Here is a 15,560-nt window from a genome sequence, read left to right on the forward strand (position 1 = left end):
CCCACAACTGGAATAAGCCCACACTAAGCATCCTGCAACAGGAGCAGGCTCACGCCACAGTGGATGCCCATGCCATTTCCCTAATCTTTTCCTGCATTAACCCTTTCACTGCCAGGTTTTTTTACTCACATCTGCACATACCCTGCCGGTTTTTTTTTTGCATGTTAGTTTCCTGGAAATTTTTTGCTAGTAACGCACTAAAATGCTCTGCAGGGCATGTAGACATGTTTATTCAGGATAATCTTATAGATATTAGTTGTACTGAATCAAATCTTCCAGCAAAAATCATGCCTGTCGGTTTTCCTCTTGTTACACGGATTTTTCGGTGGCAGGGGGACTTCATCGCTGTCATCACTCGACAAGGCACTTAGGTGGGCTCCTTCCTCGTTCTCATTATCATTGGACTCCGAATTCACAAGCAGCTTGGAATTTCTTCGTCCGTCAAAGCGCGGACGAGTGTGGCACATAGCCTCATGGCTGCTGTGCTCAGACCAAAGCAAAGTGACTCGGATGTGGAAACGTGCGCACCATCTGTTGTTTAAAATCTACCCTACAAGATCTATGAATTTACGAAGTCTCTCCATAGATGACGCTACATGTTTGCATCGTTTTTTTTTACACGAGTATTATCGGGAGCGGCAGGGGGTGAGTTAAAGAGCCAAAACGGGTTAACTCGGGAGAGGCAGGGGGTGTGCATATGTGGTAGCCCGAGTTATCTCGGTAGTGGAAGATTAAGGGTTAAGGACACAGTGACAATTTCTTGCAAAGCACAAGCTGTTCAGGAGCTAGTTGGTGCTTTTATTGGATGCAAAGAACAAACTTAAAAAATCATGATGCCCGTTTGTTTCATGTTCTTAGTGTCTAGTTCTTACATCTGCCATTTCTTGTACCTTTTTTAAGGTCCGGTCGCAAAGCACTATAGTTTTCACTTGACCAAAACAGATGTCACGGACATTTCTCGGATGTGGGATCTATAACAATGGTTTCTGTTTGTAGGTCTGCAGGTAGGCATGTCATTGGTGTTTTCTGCTTTTGTGAGAATCAGTAGAGGAGACAGCTATGAGATCACTGTTGCATATCTCGTGCCTGCTCATGGTGTCACTTTATTTCACTCAAAGTCTGAGATGCACTCAGTCTAGGTTCATTGGTTTTTTTCAGGAAAGGAAATGGTGCTGTAACTGTCTCGCATCTCGGTGACCGCCTGAACCCCTACTTTTGTAGCTTTTCATGTGAAGTGTGTGTGTTCCCTTTACCACGCTAGGACAAATGCACATTCACTTGATCACTCACCCACACGCTGTCTCGCTCACTCAGCTATTCACTCTTTCACTCGCTCGCTTGCAGTTGCATCGAGCTCCGTGATGGGCCCCATTGGCCCTTGCTTCCATGTGGGGCCAGTGCCTGTGACGTCAAGTAACGTACCACTTGGGTAGCGTTGGTTGCCACACATTGTTACAGCTGTGGACCTGGAGGGGTTGCAAGGTTAGGAGAATCTGCAAGCCCACTGCATGAGGACACTGGTGTGTGAAAGGACACATTTATACAGGAAATCCCAGCATCATCATCATCATCAGCCTGACTACGCCCACTGCAGGGCAAAGGCCTCTCTCCCGTGTCTCTCCAATTAACCCTGTCCTTCACCAGTTGCGGCCAGCCCGTATCCCCACAAACTTCCTGATCTCATCCGCCCACCTAACTTTCTGCCGCCCCCTGCTACGCTTGCCTTCTCTTGGAGTCCACTCCGTCACCCTTAAGGACCAGCGGTTATCTTGCCTTCGCATTACATGCCCTGCCCAAGCCCACTTCTTCCTCTTGATTTCAACTAGGGTGTCATTAACCCACGTTTGTTCCCTCACCCACTCTGCCCGCTTCCAATCGCTTAACGTTACACCTATCATTTTTGTTTCCATAGCTCGCTGCGTTGCCCTTAACTTAAGGGGGATGAGGGTCTTAAAATTAACTTTTTTATTTATGGCTAGAACGTCATGAAATTTTGCACACACATGCATTTTTCTCTTCTGATTCCAAATATGTAATCATAATTGAGCTGGTGGTCTTAGATCTTTTAGTCTAGAATGTAATTAGGTAATTTCTTATGCAGCTTTAATGAACTTTCTCATTGCATTTTGTTGCTTTTAATGACATGATGTGATAGCCAGAGAGTTCGCATGCCCGATATGAAAAGACTGATATGATGATATGATATGAATGACTGACCAAGACATTAGAACACCGATGCCAGCCATCGCAGAGTAGCACACTAACCGCAGTCTCCCTCAAAAGTAGTGAGTTGAAAGCCTATGAGTGCTAGGCCAAGCTTTATCTAAGCTGTGTGTTCCTGTGCCACCACCTCTGAACTTGAGGAAAATGGGAGGAATTTTCTTTGCAACTTTGCCCTGGCAGTAGTGTCACAGGGGTCACTCCTGCACATCCTGGCTTGTGTGGCCGCCTGTACAGTGTGTGTGTGTTGGCTGATGTGCAGGGCGTGGTGTTCCCCTCATCCCTGGCGCTGCTGTCACACTGGTCGCCCGTGCACGAGCGCAGCCGGTTGGTGAGCCTCAACACAGTGGGCACCTCGGTTGGCACCGTGGTCACCCTGCCGCTCACCGCCCAGCTGTGCGCCAGCACCTGGGGATGGCCCAGCGTCTTCTACCTCCTGGGTGGGTCGGATTCGCCAGCCATTTGCAGTGTTGTTGAAAATGCCTTGGCTGGCCTTCTTGGCGAACAGGAGAGGAGAGCTGGCACATTGATGAGTACAGTAAAAGCTCGTTAATTTGATCCTCATTAATCCGGAAATCCAGATAATTGGAACTGCTGGCTCGGTCCCAGCGAGCGCCGATGTAAGGCTATGTCGTCATGCGCTCGCTAATTCAGACTCTGCGGGTCTCGCACCAGTTAATTTGAGCGGCTCCCAAAGGGAGGCCGCGTCCAAGTACGACCACTGTGGCAAGAGAGTGTCGAAGTAGCCATACTCAAAACCTGCATTCCATGCTGCGTTGTCGCTTGCGTGCCTCTGACGTGCATGTGACGGCAGTTGTGACAACAAGCAGGCAGACCCTGTCTGAGAACTGTCTGGCCACTGAGTTTCAGTTTCATTTTTTTTGGAGCTGTGCGCCAGCCCGCAGCGATGGCAGCTCGACCAGTCAACTGACTGTCTCCCCCCCCCCCTTTTTTTCCGTGGCTTTGGCCCCATTTCCTTCGCTTATGTCCACGTGATTCTATTCTTCCACCAGTGAACCGAAACTTGTCACGCGCCGTTCCCTGTTTTTGCGGTGAAGCCTCTTCACACACGACGGTGTTACTTATGATGGGCATGACATTGTAGCAGTGGAGCTCCACTGCATCGCACCGTTCGTGAAGTGTGCAGGGGGCCCCTAACATTCGGGAGCAGTTCTGCTTTAATGCTCTCAACAGCATTCATGCAACAAATCATTGGTGGAAATGTGAAAAACAGCCTTTGCCGCACTGCCTTCATCTCAAAACAGGGCACCGATTGCCCAGTTTTTCACCAAACTAATTTGCAAAGATGCAGACAGTTCTTGAAAGCTTTTCTTTTTTTTTTTTTTTTTTCAGGGTCATTCCGTAACTTAACTTTTGGAGTGAACATTTTTTCCAGTCCTATGAAGTTCAAATTAATGGGCTTTTTGTGTATACAATGCAGCATTGCATTATGTGGCTGGATTGGAAGTGCGTTGCAACGCACTGCTATTCTTGGAATGCAAGAAGCCCACATTATAGCACAAAGCTTCTGTGGCATTGCTTTTAATTACTGCCTAACTAAAAGAGCTGGCTAGCTTGAACATTTCGAAATGCAAGCAGCCACTAATGAGTGGGACATCACATATTGCAATTGCAGTATAGTAACAAAATCAAATGGAGATGATATTGAAACTGCTATTAAGTCATTAAAGTCAACGAATGTTTGCAGCATGAAGATTTCCACCCGCTGTTGGTAAACAGTGGTGTGTGTGTGTGGCTTCAGTGTGTCCTGTGTAGAAAGTTAGGTACTGAATGGAAAAAACTGTGTGCCTGTCTTTAAACTCTGCATGCCTTGCAAGATAAAGAACACATATACAGTTGAATCCTGCTACAGCAAAATTAGGGGGATATGCGAAATTGGCAGAAAGGAATATGGCATCCAAGTACATAGACTACGCACATAACACTTTTCCAACAATACTCTGTTGCTCCTTAAAGCGGCTGCGAAACACTGCCTGGGGGAATACCGGCTATACTTCAGGTGGGTTCTTTATGTCACACAGATGCTGACTTAAAAAGAATTACAGGAATCGATGCACAGGAACGGGAGTTATTCAGTGAAGAAATTTCAAAATACAAGCAAACAAAACGCTGCCCTCAACTCGATTTTGGCGGGGCTTCCCACTCCTATTTCGCTCTCCCAATGACGGCACCTGGCGCAACCAATCAAAACAGCCCGCCAGAACACGTCGCGGAAGTTTGTACTCCATGGTTGCCTGCTCTCTGTAACTCGTTCTTGCTGAGACTGGCAGCGTTGTTTCCATGCCAGATCGCCCCTGGTGGTGTATTTTTATTTTACTTGCTTTGCAGGGCTTTTATCTAAGACAAGCAAGTTGTTTTTGTTGATCTAATATAAAACGCAGACAGGTGACAAAATGTGTCTCTATCTATTCACACAATTTGCAGTATATTTACTGTTTGTCCGGTCATCAAGCTCGCGCCAGGTGATGTCATATCCGCTGCTAAAAACCCGCCACTGTGTGGCGACACCATCAGAGCCGTGAAGTTGTTTTTGGGAGGACATTAAAATATTAAAAAACGGAATGTACGCGGTATTACCGACGCTAATACTAGCACCATTATAACTCACTGTATGCAATCAACAGGCAAAACAGTTAACTAAGATTGTGTTTCGGGGCCCCTTTAAATCAGCTAAGCTACCCAGCTGTCTTCAAAATCATTTAATCTTTTTCAGACTAACAGAATTAAGCACCTTCTGGAGCACTGTGCTTTGTTGGGGCAGATATTTTTTACCCTTCTCTGCACGGTTCACGTATGTATACATCGCCTTGCCAACGTCCTTGTAGACTGTCACCACCTTCTTGTGCTGTGCTGACATGCCCGCAGAAAGTGCCTTAACTCTGTGTGTTGCTGAGATTCTCAGTGATGCTGGCTTGCGAAAACTCAAAGGGTGATCAGCCCTTCGAGTTTTTGCAGTGCACTGCATTGGCTTGCAGTGCAGGTTCTGCTAGCCAGTGGGCAAGCCTACACGTCTCTTATGATTGCACACAATGTAACGCCGGCAGCTGACATGCGTTGCCTTTAGCAGAGGTATGAAAGAGGAGGGGACAGAGTAGGTTGCCCAGAGTAACAATGGCTAGACAGACCTAGAGAGGGGACATTGAGGTAAAGAAAAAAGGTGTGCTTCGGTGGATCGTTTTAATGCGTTGGCATTTTCCGTTGCTGCTGATTCTGTCCTAGCTGCTATGATGCAATAACGTTAATGGTTAATGCCCATGTATGCGGAAATGGTCATTCCCTACCTTAGATTCGTAGATCTCTGGGAGTCCTCACACCACTCGTGGCGTAGTGATGCAGCAATTAAGTGATGTGCCTCAGCAGGTGGCTGTCTCAAATACAGCCACCAGTGAGACAAACTGCCCACAACCACAGGTAGGCAGGCAGGCTGTGAGGATGTCATAAGACCAGATGACCTAGGTAGCAGGTGGGCCACCAAATTTGCCGCTCACAACGATTACACTGGTGATGCCAGATTTTCGGCACAACGGGAGCCTTCATGCTGTTGCATTAATGAGTGCACCTTTCAGTGCCAAAGAAACATCAGCATCATCATCATCATCAGCCTGACTATGCCCACTGCAGGGCAAAGGCCTCTCCCATGTCTCTCCAATTAACCCTCTCCTTTGACAGTTGCAGCCACCGTATCCGCAAACTTCTTAATCTCATCCGCTCACCTAACTTTCTGCCGCCCCCTGCTATTCTTGCCTTCTCTTGGAATCCACTCCGTTACCCTTGAGGACCAGTGGTTATCTAGCCTTTGCATTACATGCCCTGCCCAAGCCCACTTCTTCCTCTTGATTTCAACTAGGATATCATTAGCATGCATTTGTTCCCTCACCCACTCCGCCCGCTTCCGATCTCTTAACGTTACGTCTATCATTTTTTCTTTCCATAGCTCGCTGCGTTGTCCTTAACTTAAGCCGAACCCTCTTTGTTAGCCTCCACGTTTCTGCCCCATAGGTGAGTACCGGTAAGATACAGCTGTTGTATACTTTTCTCATGAGGGATAGTGGTAAACGGCCTTTCATGATCTGAGAGAACCTGCCACATGCGCATACATCAGCATAGCCAGTAAAGGAATCAGTTTTCCCTGACAGCAAGAGTTGTATGGAGTTGTCCCCCTGTGCCCCTAGAGCAGCCCAGGCCTGAGTGCCCCTTCTCGGGGATTCCCCCTGGGTGCAGGTGTCCTGGGCTGTGGCTGGTCCCTGCTCTGGCTCTGCCTGGTCCACGAGTGGCCCGAGATGCATCCAGGCATCTCCAGCCGGGAGCTGCAGCACATCCAGCGCCACCGCGGAACCTCCTGCGCTGCTCAGCAGGTATTCCGCCCCATCTCTGCCCTCTTCCTACTCACTGGAGAGGACTCGGTAGGCTAGACAGTATACTGCTGCTGCACATTGTAACCAGAAGCCGCAACTTTTAAAACTTGGGGGCCTTCTTGACCACATTCTTAAAGAAGAAAATGCGGTAGCATTGAGTTTGTTTGCTGTGGTGTCTGCAATGAGTGTGTATTGTTCTTCTTGCAATTTTCCCTCCAAAACTTCAGTTTCAACCTGTTCCCCTGCCCTTATCTGGTATGCATGAGTCATCACCTTCTAGAATGTTGCAGTACCTTTCATTGGATAGCCATCCAATGGAATTGTACTAATTTTACCTGCTAATCCACCTTAATTCATTTTCTGGGGTGGGGCTCCTCCAAAATTTTGGGTGCTTTGGAACTTTTTTTGTGCGAGCCAAATTCCAAATTTTGGGGGTTCTCAGATTTTCAAGTTTGGTGGGGCCCTGTGATTGGTCCACTGGTGGTCACGTGGTGTTGATGATGTCATGACTCTCTCAACCAATCAGAGAATTTCATGACAGAGAAGTTGGAAACTTCTTGTGAGACGACAACTTAAGTGCTATCGCATTCATTAAAAGCAGCGCAAATGAATGCAGGCGTGAATACGCAGTAGACAGGAGGGGTGCACAGTTCAGTAGCTTTCTTAATGTTATCGTGGTGGGATTGCAGTTTAAGGCCTATGTCGGCTAGAATTTGATGCTGTTGAGGGTGTACACATGAGGTCACGTGAGTGTAGAATTTATTGTGAAAACTTGTGAATTATAATTTTATGATCCTGTCTGCCAAAGCAATAACGCTTTTATGCAGGTCATTGCAGCTGTGAATCTCTCACAGTGTGCACATCAACATCCAGCAATGTGCATTCATCATCTCACATACATAAATAGTCTTTCAAATGCTTTTAACACAGAACAGCAACTTCCTAAATTTTTTATTACTATCAAATATTGTTCTCCGGGTGTTCAAACACATAAGCAATCTTTTGCAGAAAGTCAACACAGCTTCAGTGAGTTTGTCAAAGCTTTAATGCACTTTTTTTTTTTATATGTACTATTGGTTTTTGTCTTAGAAGAATACATGATTTTGAAAATGCTTACTGTGCCCTTATAACCTTTGTTCTGTGCTAGAGGTATTAAAAAATATATATATATTTGCGCACCCCTAGTGAAGTGTTCTTTAGTCTTGTCGCGTCTGCCAGTTTGCCATGTTGTAACACCAAAATGACAGTTCTGCAAAGTTCAGTGGCATGCGATTTGAGTGTCCATGCCTTGTTTTTGGATTTGGGTCTCTCGTGTGCAGTATCTTTGCAAAGCATTCTGTGTGCTTGCAGCCGCATGGCGTGCCCTGGGGTCGGCTGCTGCGCTCTCGCAGTGTCTGGGCCCTGGGCCTGACCATGTTCTGTGGGAACTGGGGCTTCTACCTCCTGCTCATCGACCTGCCAAACTACCTCCGGGGCGTCCTGCACCGGCCCATCGGAAGTGTGAGTGCACAAGAATCTTCTCACGATTTGAAACTGTGCAAGCAATCGGCTGCAAACTTTGAGCAAATGGCAGGGTGTGAATGTGGAATGTCAATTTCGAAGGTGCTAACACGGGTAGCTCTGCTTTGCGTATATATGCATTTCTTGTAGCTTATTATTATATGCATGTGAGCTAATTGATTCAACGTGAAACACAGCTGACATAGTGGCTCAATGGTTATAGTTCTCAGCTTCTGATCCGAAAGACACGGGTTCGTGGCAAAAAGCTAGATTCCTGTGTACTGTGTGATGTCAGTGCACATTACAGAATCCCAGTGGTCGAAATGATCCGGAGCCCTTCACTATGGCGCCCCTCATAGCCTGGGTCGCTCTGGGATGTTAAACCCTGTAAACTATCTGATTCGGCATAGCTGTATTGGGCTATGCAACAGGAAACAGCGTGCGACATCAAGTGCATGTGCTATCGTCAGTCTCGTTCTTGTGCCTGTTGTCTTGCTCACTAGTTTTTCAGCTTAGCAGCCTTATAAGGACTGCTGCATCCTTTCAGTCTTGGAACACATAGTGGGTCTGGGTAGCGTCCTTTGACTCTTGATCTAACAGAGGGGGTATTGACTCTTGTGTTTATTGTGTCTTAGCGCAGTGGTTTTCATCACTGTGTTTGGTGATACTGGAATGTTTGTCTGTGTGTGTCAGGTGGTCCTCACTTCCGTTGAACGCAGTCATGGCGTGACATTTTTTTTTTTCCTCCTGCTGCTGTGCTTTGCATGTCTTGCCGCTGCAGTGCTACCCTTTTCTTGTTTTTGTGAGAAAATTGCCTAGTTGACTCACATTGTTGTTTGCCAGCGATGACATGGCGGCGATGGCATAGAAGTAGGTCATCTGTCTCACATGCAAAAGGATCGCAGTTCTAAACCCGGTGCTGCGTAATTCTCCACCTCGTAAAAAAAAAAAAGCACATTGATCGAATTTCATAACCAGGCCTTGGATGCGGCCTAATCCTGGTGACCACAGCCGACAACATGCTGCCTCACCATAACAGGATTTTACCACCCTGGTGTTGTAATTGGCCACCGTCTCCCATATGAATACACCACTTAACCCTTGGCCCTCAGTCCCCAGTGGCTGTAGTGTAACTGACCGGTATGGTGGTCAGACCTGTGATGCAGCGGAGGGTGCTAAGAATCTCTGGCTCCGGACAGGCCATTGGAAACAGAACTTTGTAACACTTAACACTAGAACCTTATCCAGTGAGGTTAGTCTAGCCTGCTGTTGGAGGAACTAGCCGGTATTAAATGTGATGTGATAGGGCTTAGTGAGGTTAGGAGGACAGATATATACAGTAGCTGAAGCAGCGAGGACAATAATGAGAGAAGCGCTAGTGCAGAGTAATTGGACATTCCGCCGGTAACGAAGGAGGAAGTAAAGAAAGCCTTGGAAGCAATGCAAAGGGAGAAAGCAACTGGTGGGGACCAGGTAACAGCATCTCTGTTGAAGGATGGTAGGGAGATTGTGCTAGGAAAACTGGCCACCTTGTATAGGCAGTGCCTCATGACCGTGAGCATACCAGAATCTTGGAAGAATGTTGACGTTATCTGAATTCATAAGAAAGGGGATGTCAAGGACTTGAAAAATTGCAGACCGATCAGCTTACTGTCCATTTTTGCAAGGTATTTACGAAAGTAATCTCGAACAGAATAAGGCCAAACTCCAACTTTAATCAACCGAAGGACCAGGTAGGCTTTCGTAGAGAGTGATAATAGACCATATTCACACTACCAGTCAAACGACAGAGAAATGCTCAGGATATAACCAACTCCTATATATAGCCTTCACTGCTTACGAGAAAGCTTTTGACTCAGTGGAATCCTGAGCAGTCATGCAGGCATTGCGTAATCAGGGTGTAGAAGAGCCTTATGTGAAAATACCACTGCGGAGCTACCTTAGTCCTCCATAAAGAAAGTACCAAAATTCCAAAAAGGAAGGGTTTCAGGCAGGGAGGCACGATCTCACCAGTACTGTTCACAACCTTTTCATAGGAGGTATTCAGAGACTTGGATTTGGAATAGTTGGGGATAAGATTGGTTTATGGGGGTTTAACGTCCCAAAGCGCCTCAGGCTATGAGGGGCGCTGTAGTGGAGGGCTCTGGAAATTTCGACCACCTGGGGTTCTTTAATGTGCACTCACATCGCACAGTACACAGGCCTATAGAGTTTCATCTTTGTCAAAATTAGACTGCCATGGCCGGGATCGAACCTGCATCTTTTGGGTCAGCAGCGGAGCACCACAACCACTGAGCTACTGCGGCGGCAGTGGGGGATAGGAGTTAATGGAGAATGCCTAAGTCATCTGCGATTCGCTGATGACATTGCCTTGCTAAGTCTCTCAGGAGATGAACTGCAAAGCATGATCAATCAGCTAGACAGGCAGAGCAGAACGGTGGGTCTTAAAATGCACATGCAGAAAACCAAGTGAATTTTCAACAGTCGAGCGAGGGAACAGCAGTTTACATTTGGTAGCAAGGTGCTGAAAGTCGTAAGGAAACACGTCTACTTAGGGCAGGTAGTCACAGCTGATCCGTATCATGAGAGGGAAACAACAAGAAAGATAAGAATGGGGTGGAGTGCATATGGCAGGTTCTCCCAGATCATGAATGGCTGTTTACCAATATCCCTCAAGAGAAAAGTATACGACAGCTGTATCTTACTGGTACTCACCTATGGGGCGGAAACGTGGAGGTTAACTGAAAGAGTTCAGCTTAAATTGGGGATAACGCAGCGAGCTGTGGAAAGAAAAATGATAGGTGTAACGTTAAGAGATCGGAAGCGGGCGGAGTGGGTGAGGGAACAAACGCGGGTTAATGACATCCTAGTTCAAATCAAGAGGAAGAATTGGGCTTGGGCAGGGCATGTACTGTGAACGCAAGATAAGTGATGATCGTTAAGGGTAACACACTAGATACCAAGAGAAGCTAAGCATAGAAGGAGGCGGCAGAAGTTTTGGGGGATAAGGTGGCCGTAGCTGGCATAGGATTGGGTTTATTGAGATATGGGAAAGGCCTCTGCCCTGCAGTAGGCGTAGTCGGGCTGTTGATGATGTTAACGATGACTTTTTAGCCACCCTCTTTCTTTCTCTGCCCTGCAGTAGGCGTATTCGGGCTGATGATGATGTTAACGATGACTTTTTAGCCACCCTCTTTCCTTGCTTGAATACTGTTATTACAAAAGTTAAGCGGTAAAATTTTGAACTCTTAAGAGCAGCAGGACTGTAATACTCCATATTTTTCTGAAGTTCCATACGAAAGTTCCAAAGTCACGAAAATAAAATATCCTGTAAAACCTGGACATCTCATTCATTGTTCCCTTACTGAGCACCTGAGCAGGGAGAGGGAAATCTCACACTGGCATGGCAGCAGATGTTTGGACCACAGGTGAGAGTGTTTGAAGCTGCCAGTTAGAAGCGCCTGGTAATGTTGGAGGTGCTTTCAGAGGTGGGCTTCGAAGTTGCGCAGTGAATTCAGTCCAGAGTTCATTTGATGATTTCTGACACTGGACATGGATGAGGATGAATAGAGTTTCACTCTGCGTGGAATGTCTCTGTAGTTCCCGTGGCCCACAAAACCTGCTTGCCCTGTGGCACATGGTCAAGAAAGACCTTTATTTACTGTGAACAGTTGAAGGTTAACCTGCTGCAGTGACTCGGTGGCTGTAGTGATCTGCTACTGAGCACGAGGCAATGATTTCCATTCCAGGCTGTAGTGTTACGTCTGGATGGAGGCAAAAATGCAAAAGCACCACTGTACTCTAACTGCAGTGAGCATAACTCAGGCAGTTGAAATCAATCTGGGACTCTGCTCTGCCTGTTTAACTTCTCCGCTTAAAAACTTTGGGGACACAACCTCCACCTTTAAAATTAGGACGCAGTAGTGTTAATGGGTCCCATTCGCATCACCTACTCAACACTCACATAATGATCTAATTTCTAATTAGCGTACTCGTGATTACTCATATGCATCAATACATGTCTCTAAGACACTTCACTAAGTCAAGAACACAATGCGTTCAGTAGGTCCATTTTTATTCAGCTTGAACCAACAAGCCTTTGTGGCCTCTGGGTAGCATGCCTCTCTTGCAGTCCGAAGGGCCTGGGTTCGATTCCCAGTCAAACTCAAATTAACCCAGCTCTCTTTCTAGTTTAGCTCAATTGCTTTCTTTCCCAAAGAAATTTGGTTTCAGTCCGAACATTCTTTGACCGGTTCCTGAATTTTGTAATTCTTTGCTTCCATAAGGATTTTTCTTTCACTGCCAACGATGCCGATGGTAACACCGGCTTTTCTGTGCCACGGGACCCTTCATGCTGTCATGTTAAAAATGCAACAGTGTTGTTAGAAAGTAGTGAGGCTGCTCAGGGATATGCTGCAGCCCCTGCACAGTCAGCGTATTTTGTGCCATCCACGGACGTCCCTTGAGGCGCATGAACGTCCTCCCTGCAGAATGGCTACGAGAATGCAGCCGTGCACATAGCTGCAGCCGTGAGCATGCTGCTGTGTGCCCCCGTAGCCGACCTGCTGCGCAAGCGCCAGATGCTCTCGGTCACCGCCATCCGCAAGATGTTCCAGACCATAGGTGGGTGGTGCCCAATGTCTTGTTGCTTACTTGCATCACGTTGCGAGAGTCACGTGATCCAGGATGTGCATGATTGCACTGAACACAGCAGTGGTGAGCGTTACACAGCAGTGAGGTGCTACTCCTTGCACCTGTGTCACAAGGACGTCAGGGTTCATTACAAGTGCCTTTTTCTATGCGTTGTTTTGTAATCCTGTGGATTAACTGTTTCAAGAACATTTTTACGTACCCCACCCCTTCATGCAACGTCTCACTTGCGAGGCCCTTGAGGCCTGCAAATAAATAAATATGCAAAAATGGCCTATTCGGGATTGGTATACTGTAAAGATCCTGCCTAAAAAGTTTCAGTGTCTTAAGTTGACCTCCAAGTACTAAAATATCTGTATATATTGCTCCTACCATGCCCGGAAATGGCGATTTCGGAACGAAATGCAGCAGGACTTCGCGTCCATCACTTTCCACGACCGCGTACCCGATGGCTGCCATCTCGGTTCTGTCTGAAAGCTGGGCCCTTTCCCCACTACCTGGTATTACTCACTGCTGTGAAATATTTTTGGAATGTCTGCATTCCGTTGTTTTTTAAGGCCTCTACAACAACCTCCGAATGGCTGATGCGTGCACTTCAAATGAAATTTTCTCAGCATTGGGTTTTTTGCCAGCATGACTAGCCTTGCCCAAGTTTTTAGTATGTTTTTGTGGTACAGTGTCAATTTATTTTATACCATTGAATTCAGAAAGAACTAAGCTGTGGAGCTATACTGTTCTTGTTTGGCTGACTCACGCATTTTAAATTTTGTGAGCCATAATATCGCCTAACTATACTTCATAATTATGGTGCTTGGACAAAACTTAACATTTTTATATGATGATGTACTTCAACAACAATATAATTAGATAGCTCCAGATGGCAGGACTTTGGCTACAGCCCCATTTCAGTCGAAATGAAAAAATGCAGAAAGTGTCTTATCGACCCTTTAACTAATTACGCTTCACTTATTTTCCTATTTTGACTGAACTGCTTCCCAAGGTCGTTTTGCGTACCGAAATGACCTTGAATAAGAGAGCAGTGGAGCTTTCGCTCTGAAGTCGATGTCTCATCGTGATTCCTTGCTTTTATAGCCTATGGGTGTGCCGAGGTAGAGCTGCGTAGAACTGCTAGCATGGTGGTTGTGAGCTCTCTGCCTGGAAACAATGGGGTGCTTTTTATTTTCAGTTTTTATTCGTGGTGCACACTTCTCAAGCACTCTACACAAGGGTGACACAGACTGTACTCCTTGAGTGGCCTCAATTGCTGCTGCTGTCTGTCATTGCCCAGTTAAAGGTGCACTGAAGAGGAATCTGAACTCGTCTTTTTGCCGCAGGAACTCTGTCTACACGTTCCTAGCATTCTCTGCGACTTATTGCCCTGTGTGGCCGATTTCCCTAATTAAATCGAATTAACCCCCGGCTCCCGCCTTTTTTTTTTAATTCTGCCTCGTACGGTGGGCGAAGTCGATCAACGCGGGGAATGCCTTTCACCCAGTCCTGTGGCAGCTTGCCGCTCTGCCATCGGCGGAGTAATACGTAGTAGCCTGTACAAGCAAATAGTTCGCGTGTATTTTTATTTCTGTGGGCTTATTTTGCAGTTATATTATCTGCAAATGAAACTATTTATTCACGGAAACCTAAAAAACAAAATGAAGCGAAAGCAAAGCCTCCACGGAGCTGGCTGCGAGGCACTCCCCGCGTTGGCTGACTCTGCCCATCGTACGAGGCAGAATTTAAAAAAAAAAAAGGCGGGAGCCGGGCGTTAATTCGATTTAATTAGGGAAATCGGCCACACAGGGCAATAAGTCGCAGTTTCTAAGAATGCTAGGAACGTGTAGATCGAGTTCCTGCGGCAAAAAGACGAGTTCAGATTCCTCTTCAGTGCACCTTTAAGGGAGCCGGGCGTTAATTCGATTTAATTAGGGAAATCGGCCACACAGGGCAATAAGTTGCAGTTTCTAAGAATGCTCAGAACGTGTAGATTGAGTTCCTGCGGCAAAAAGACGAGTTCAGATTCCTCTTCAGTGCACCTTTAAGGGGGGACGCAGCTTTGAAATACCAAAAAACTGGCCAAAAAATTCATTGATGATTACGGTACTTCCTATTGCAAATTTTGAGTGCAACTCTTCGGGTGTTTTTATTTTGTGTGCACTTCTTCGAAGCACTTCTTCGGCACAGGCTGATCAACAGCGCTAAACTTCCTTCGTATATAGGGCACGCTGCATCTGTTCGCCACTTCGTGCCAAAGTAGGCACGCACACACGCACGCACACAGCATCCACTGAACAAATGCTCTCTCACCCACCCGTCGAAAGGCTTGCTTCACCATTGTTCAGGCGAGGAGTGAGGTTTCGACAGGTTTCAAGTTTCTTCTCTCTGACCTGGTGCCACCGCGCGTGAGCAAAGTGGAGAGGGCATCATACAACGCACAAGATTACGCGCTTTCCATGAGTAAATAGGAGTTGTTTCCACGAGTAAATAGGCGACAACGCCACGTGAGCTCCGGTCATCACGCAGTGCACATGCTGGTGACACAGGCCCTGTGGCGCCATCTATCAGCACAGCCAGTAACCAGCTCTGGCCGTGCTGCTTTCCCTCAAGGTCAAGCTTCGCACAGTTTTCTTGGCTGGGGTTTTGGTCCCCGTTAAAAAGTGCTTACGCACTAGAAACTAGGTGAAACACTCAAGCTCCACCTGAAGGGTATGAAACAATAGCATTAACGGGTCAATTCCCATGTATGCAGAATTGGTCATTCTCGACTTCACAGTCATAGATCCCTGGGAGTCCTCGTACCCCTCCTGGCGCAGTGGTTTA

At 46.7% G+C, this 15,560-nt stretch overlaps 1 protein-coding gene across 1 annotated transcript in view; it reads left to right on the plus strand.

The window, feature by feature from the left end:
• Nucleotides 1-15,560, plus strand: part of LOC149367931 (sialin-like) — a 59,507-nt gene that overhangs the window by 24,095 nt on the left and 19,852 nt on the right. The window contains exons 4-7 of the mRNA XM_089557941.1: nucleotides 2,483-2,660; nucleotides 6,463-6,596; nucleotides 7,947-8,096; nucleotides 12,587-12,719. Coding sequence (XP_089414067.1) covers nucleotides 2,483-2,660; nucleotides 6,463-6,596; nucleotides 7,947-8,096; nucleotides 12,587-12,719 — 595 coding nt within the window. The remainder of the gene's footprint in view (nucleotides 1-2,482; nucleotides 2,661-6,462; nucleotides 6,597-7,946; nucleotides 8,097-12,586; nucleotides 12,720-15,560) is intronic.

The sequence above is a fragment of the Amblyomma mixtum genome, chromosome 1 (assembly GCF_055824585.1).
Source record: "Amblyomma mixtum isolate Tamu chromosome 1, ASM5582458v1, whole genome shotgun sequence".
NCBI classification, from domain to species: Eukaryota; Metazoa; Arthropoda; class Arachnida; order Ixodida; family Ixodidae; genus Amblyomma; species Amblyomma mixtum.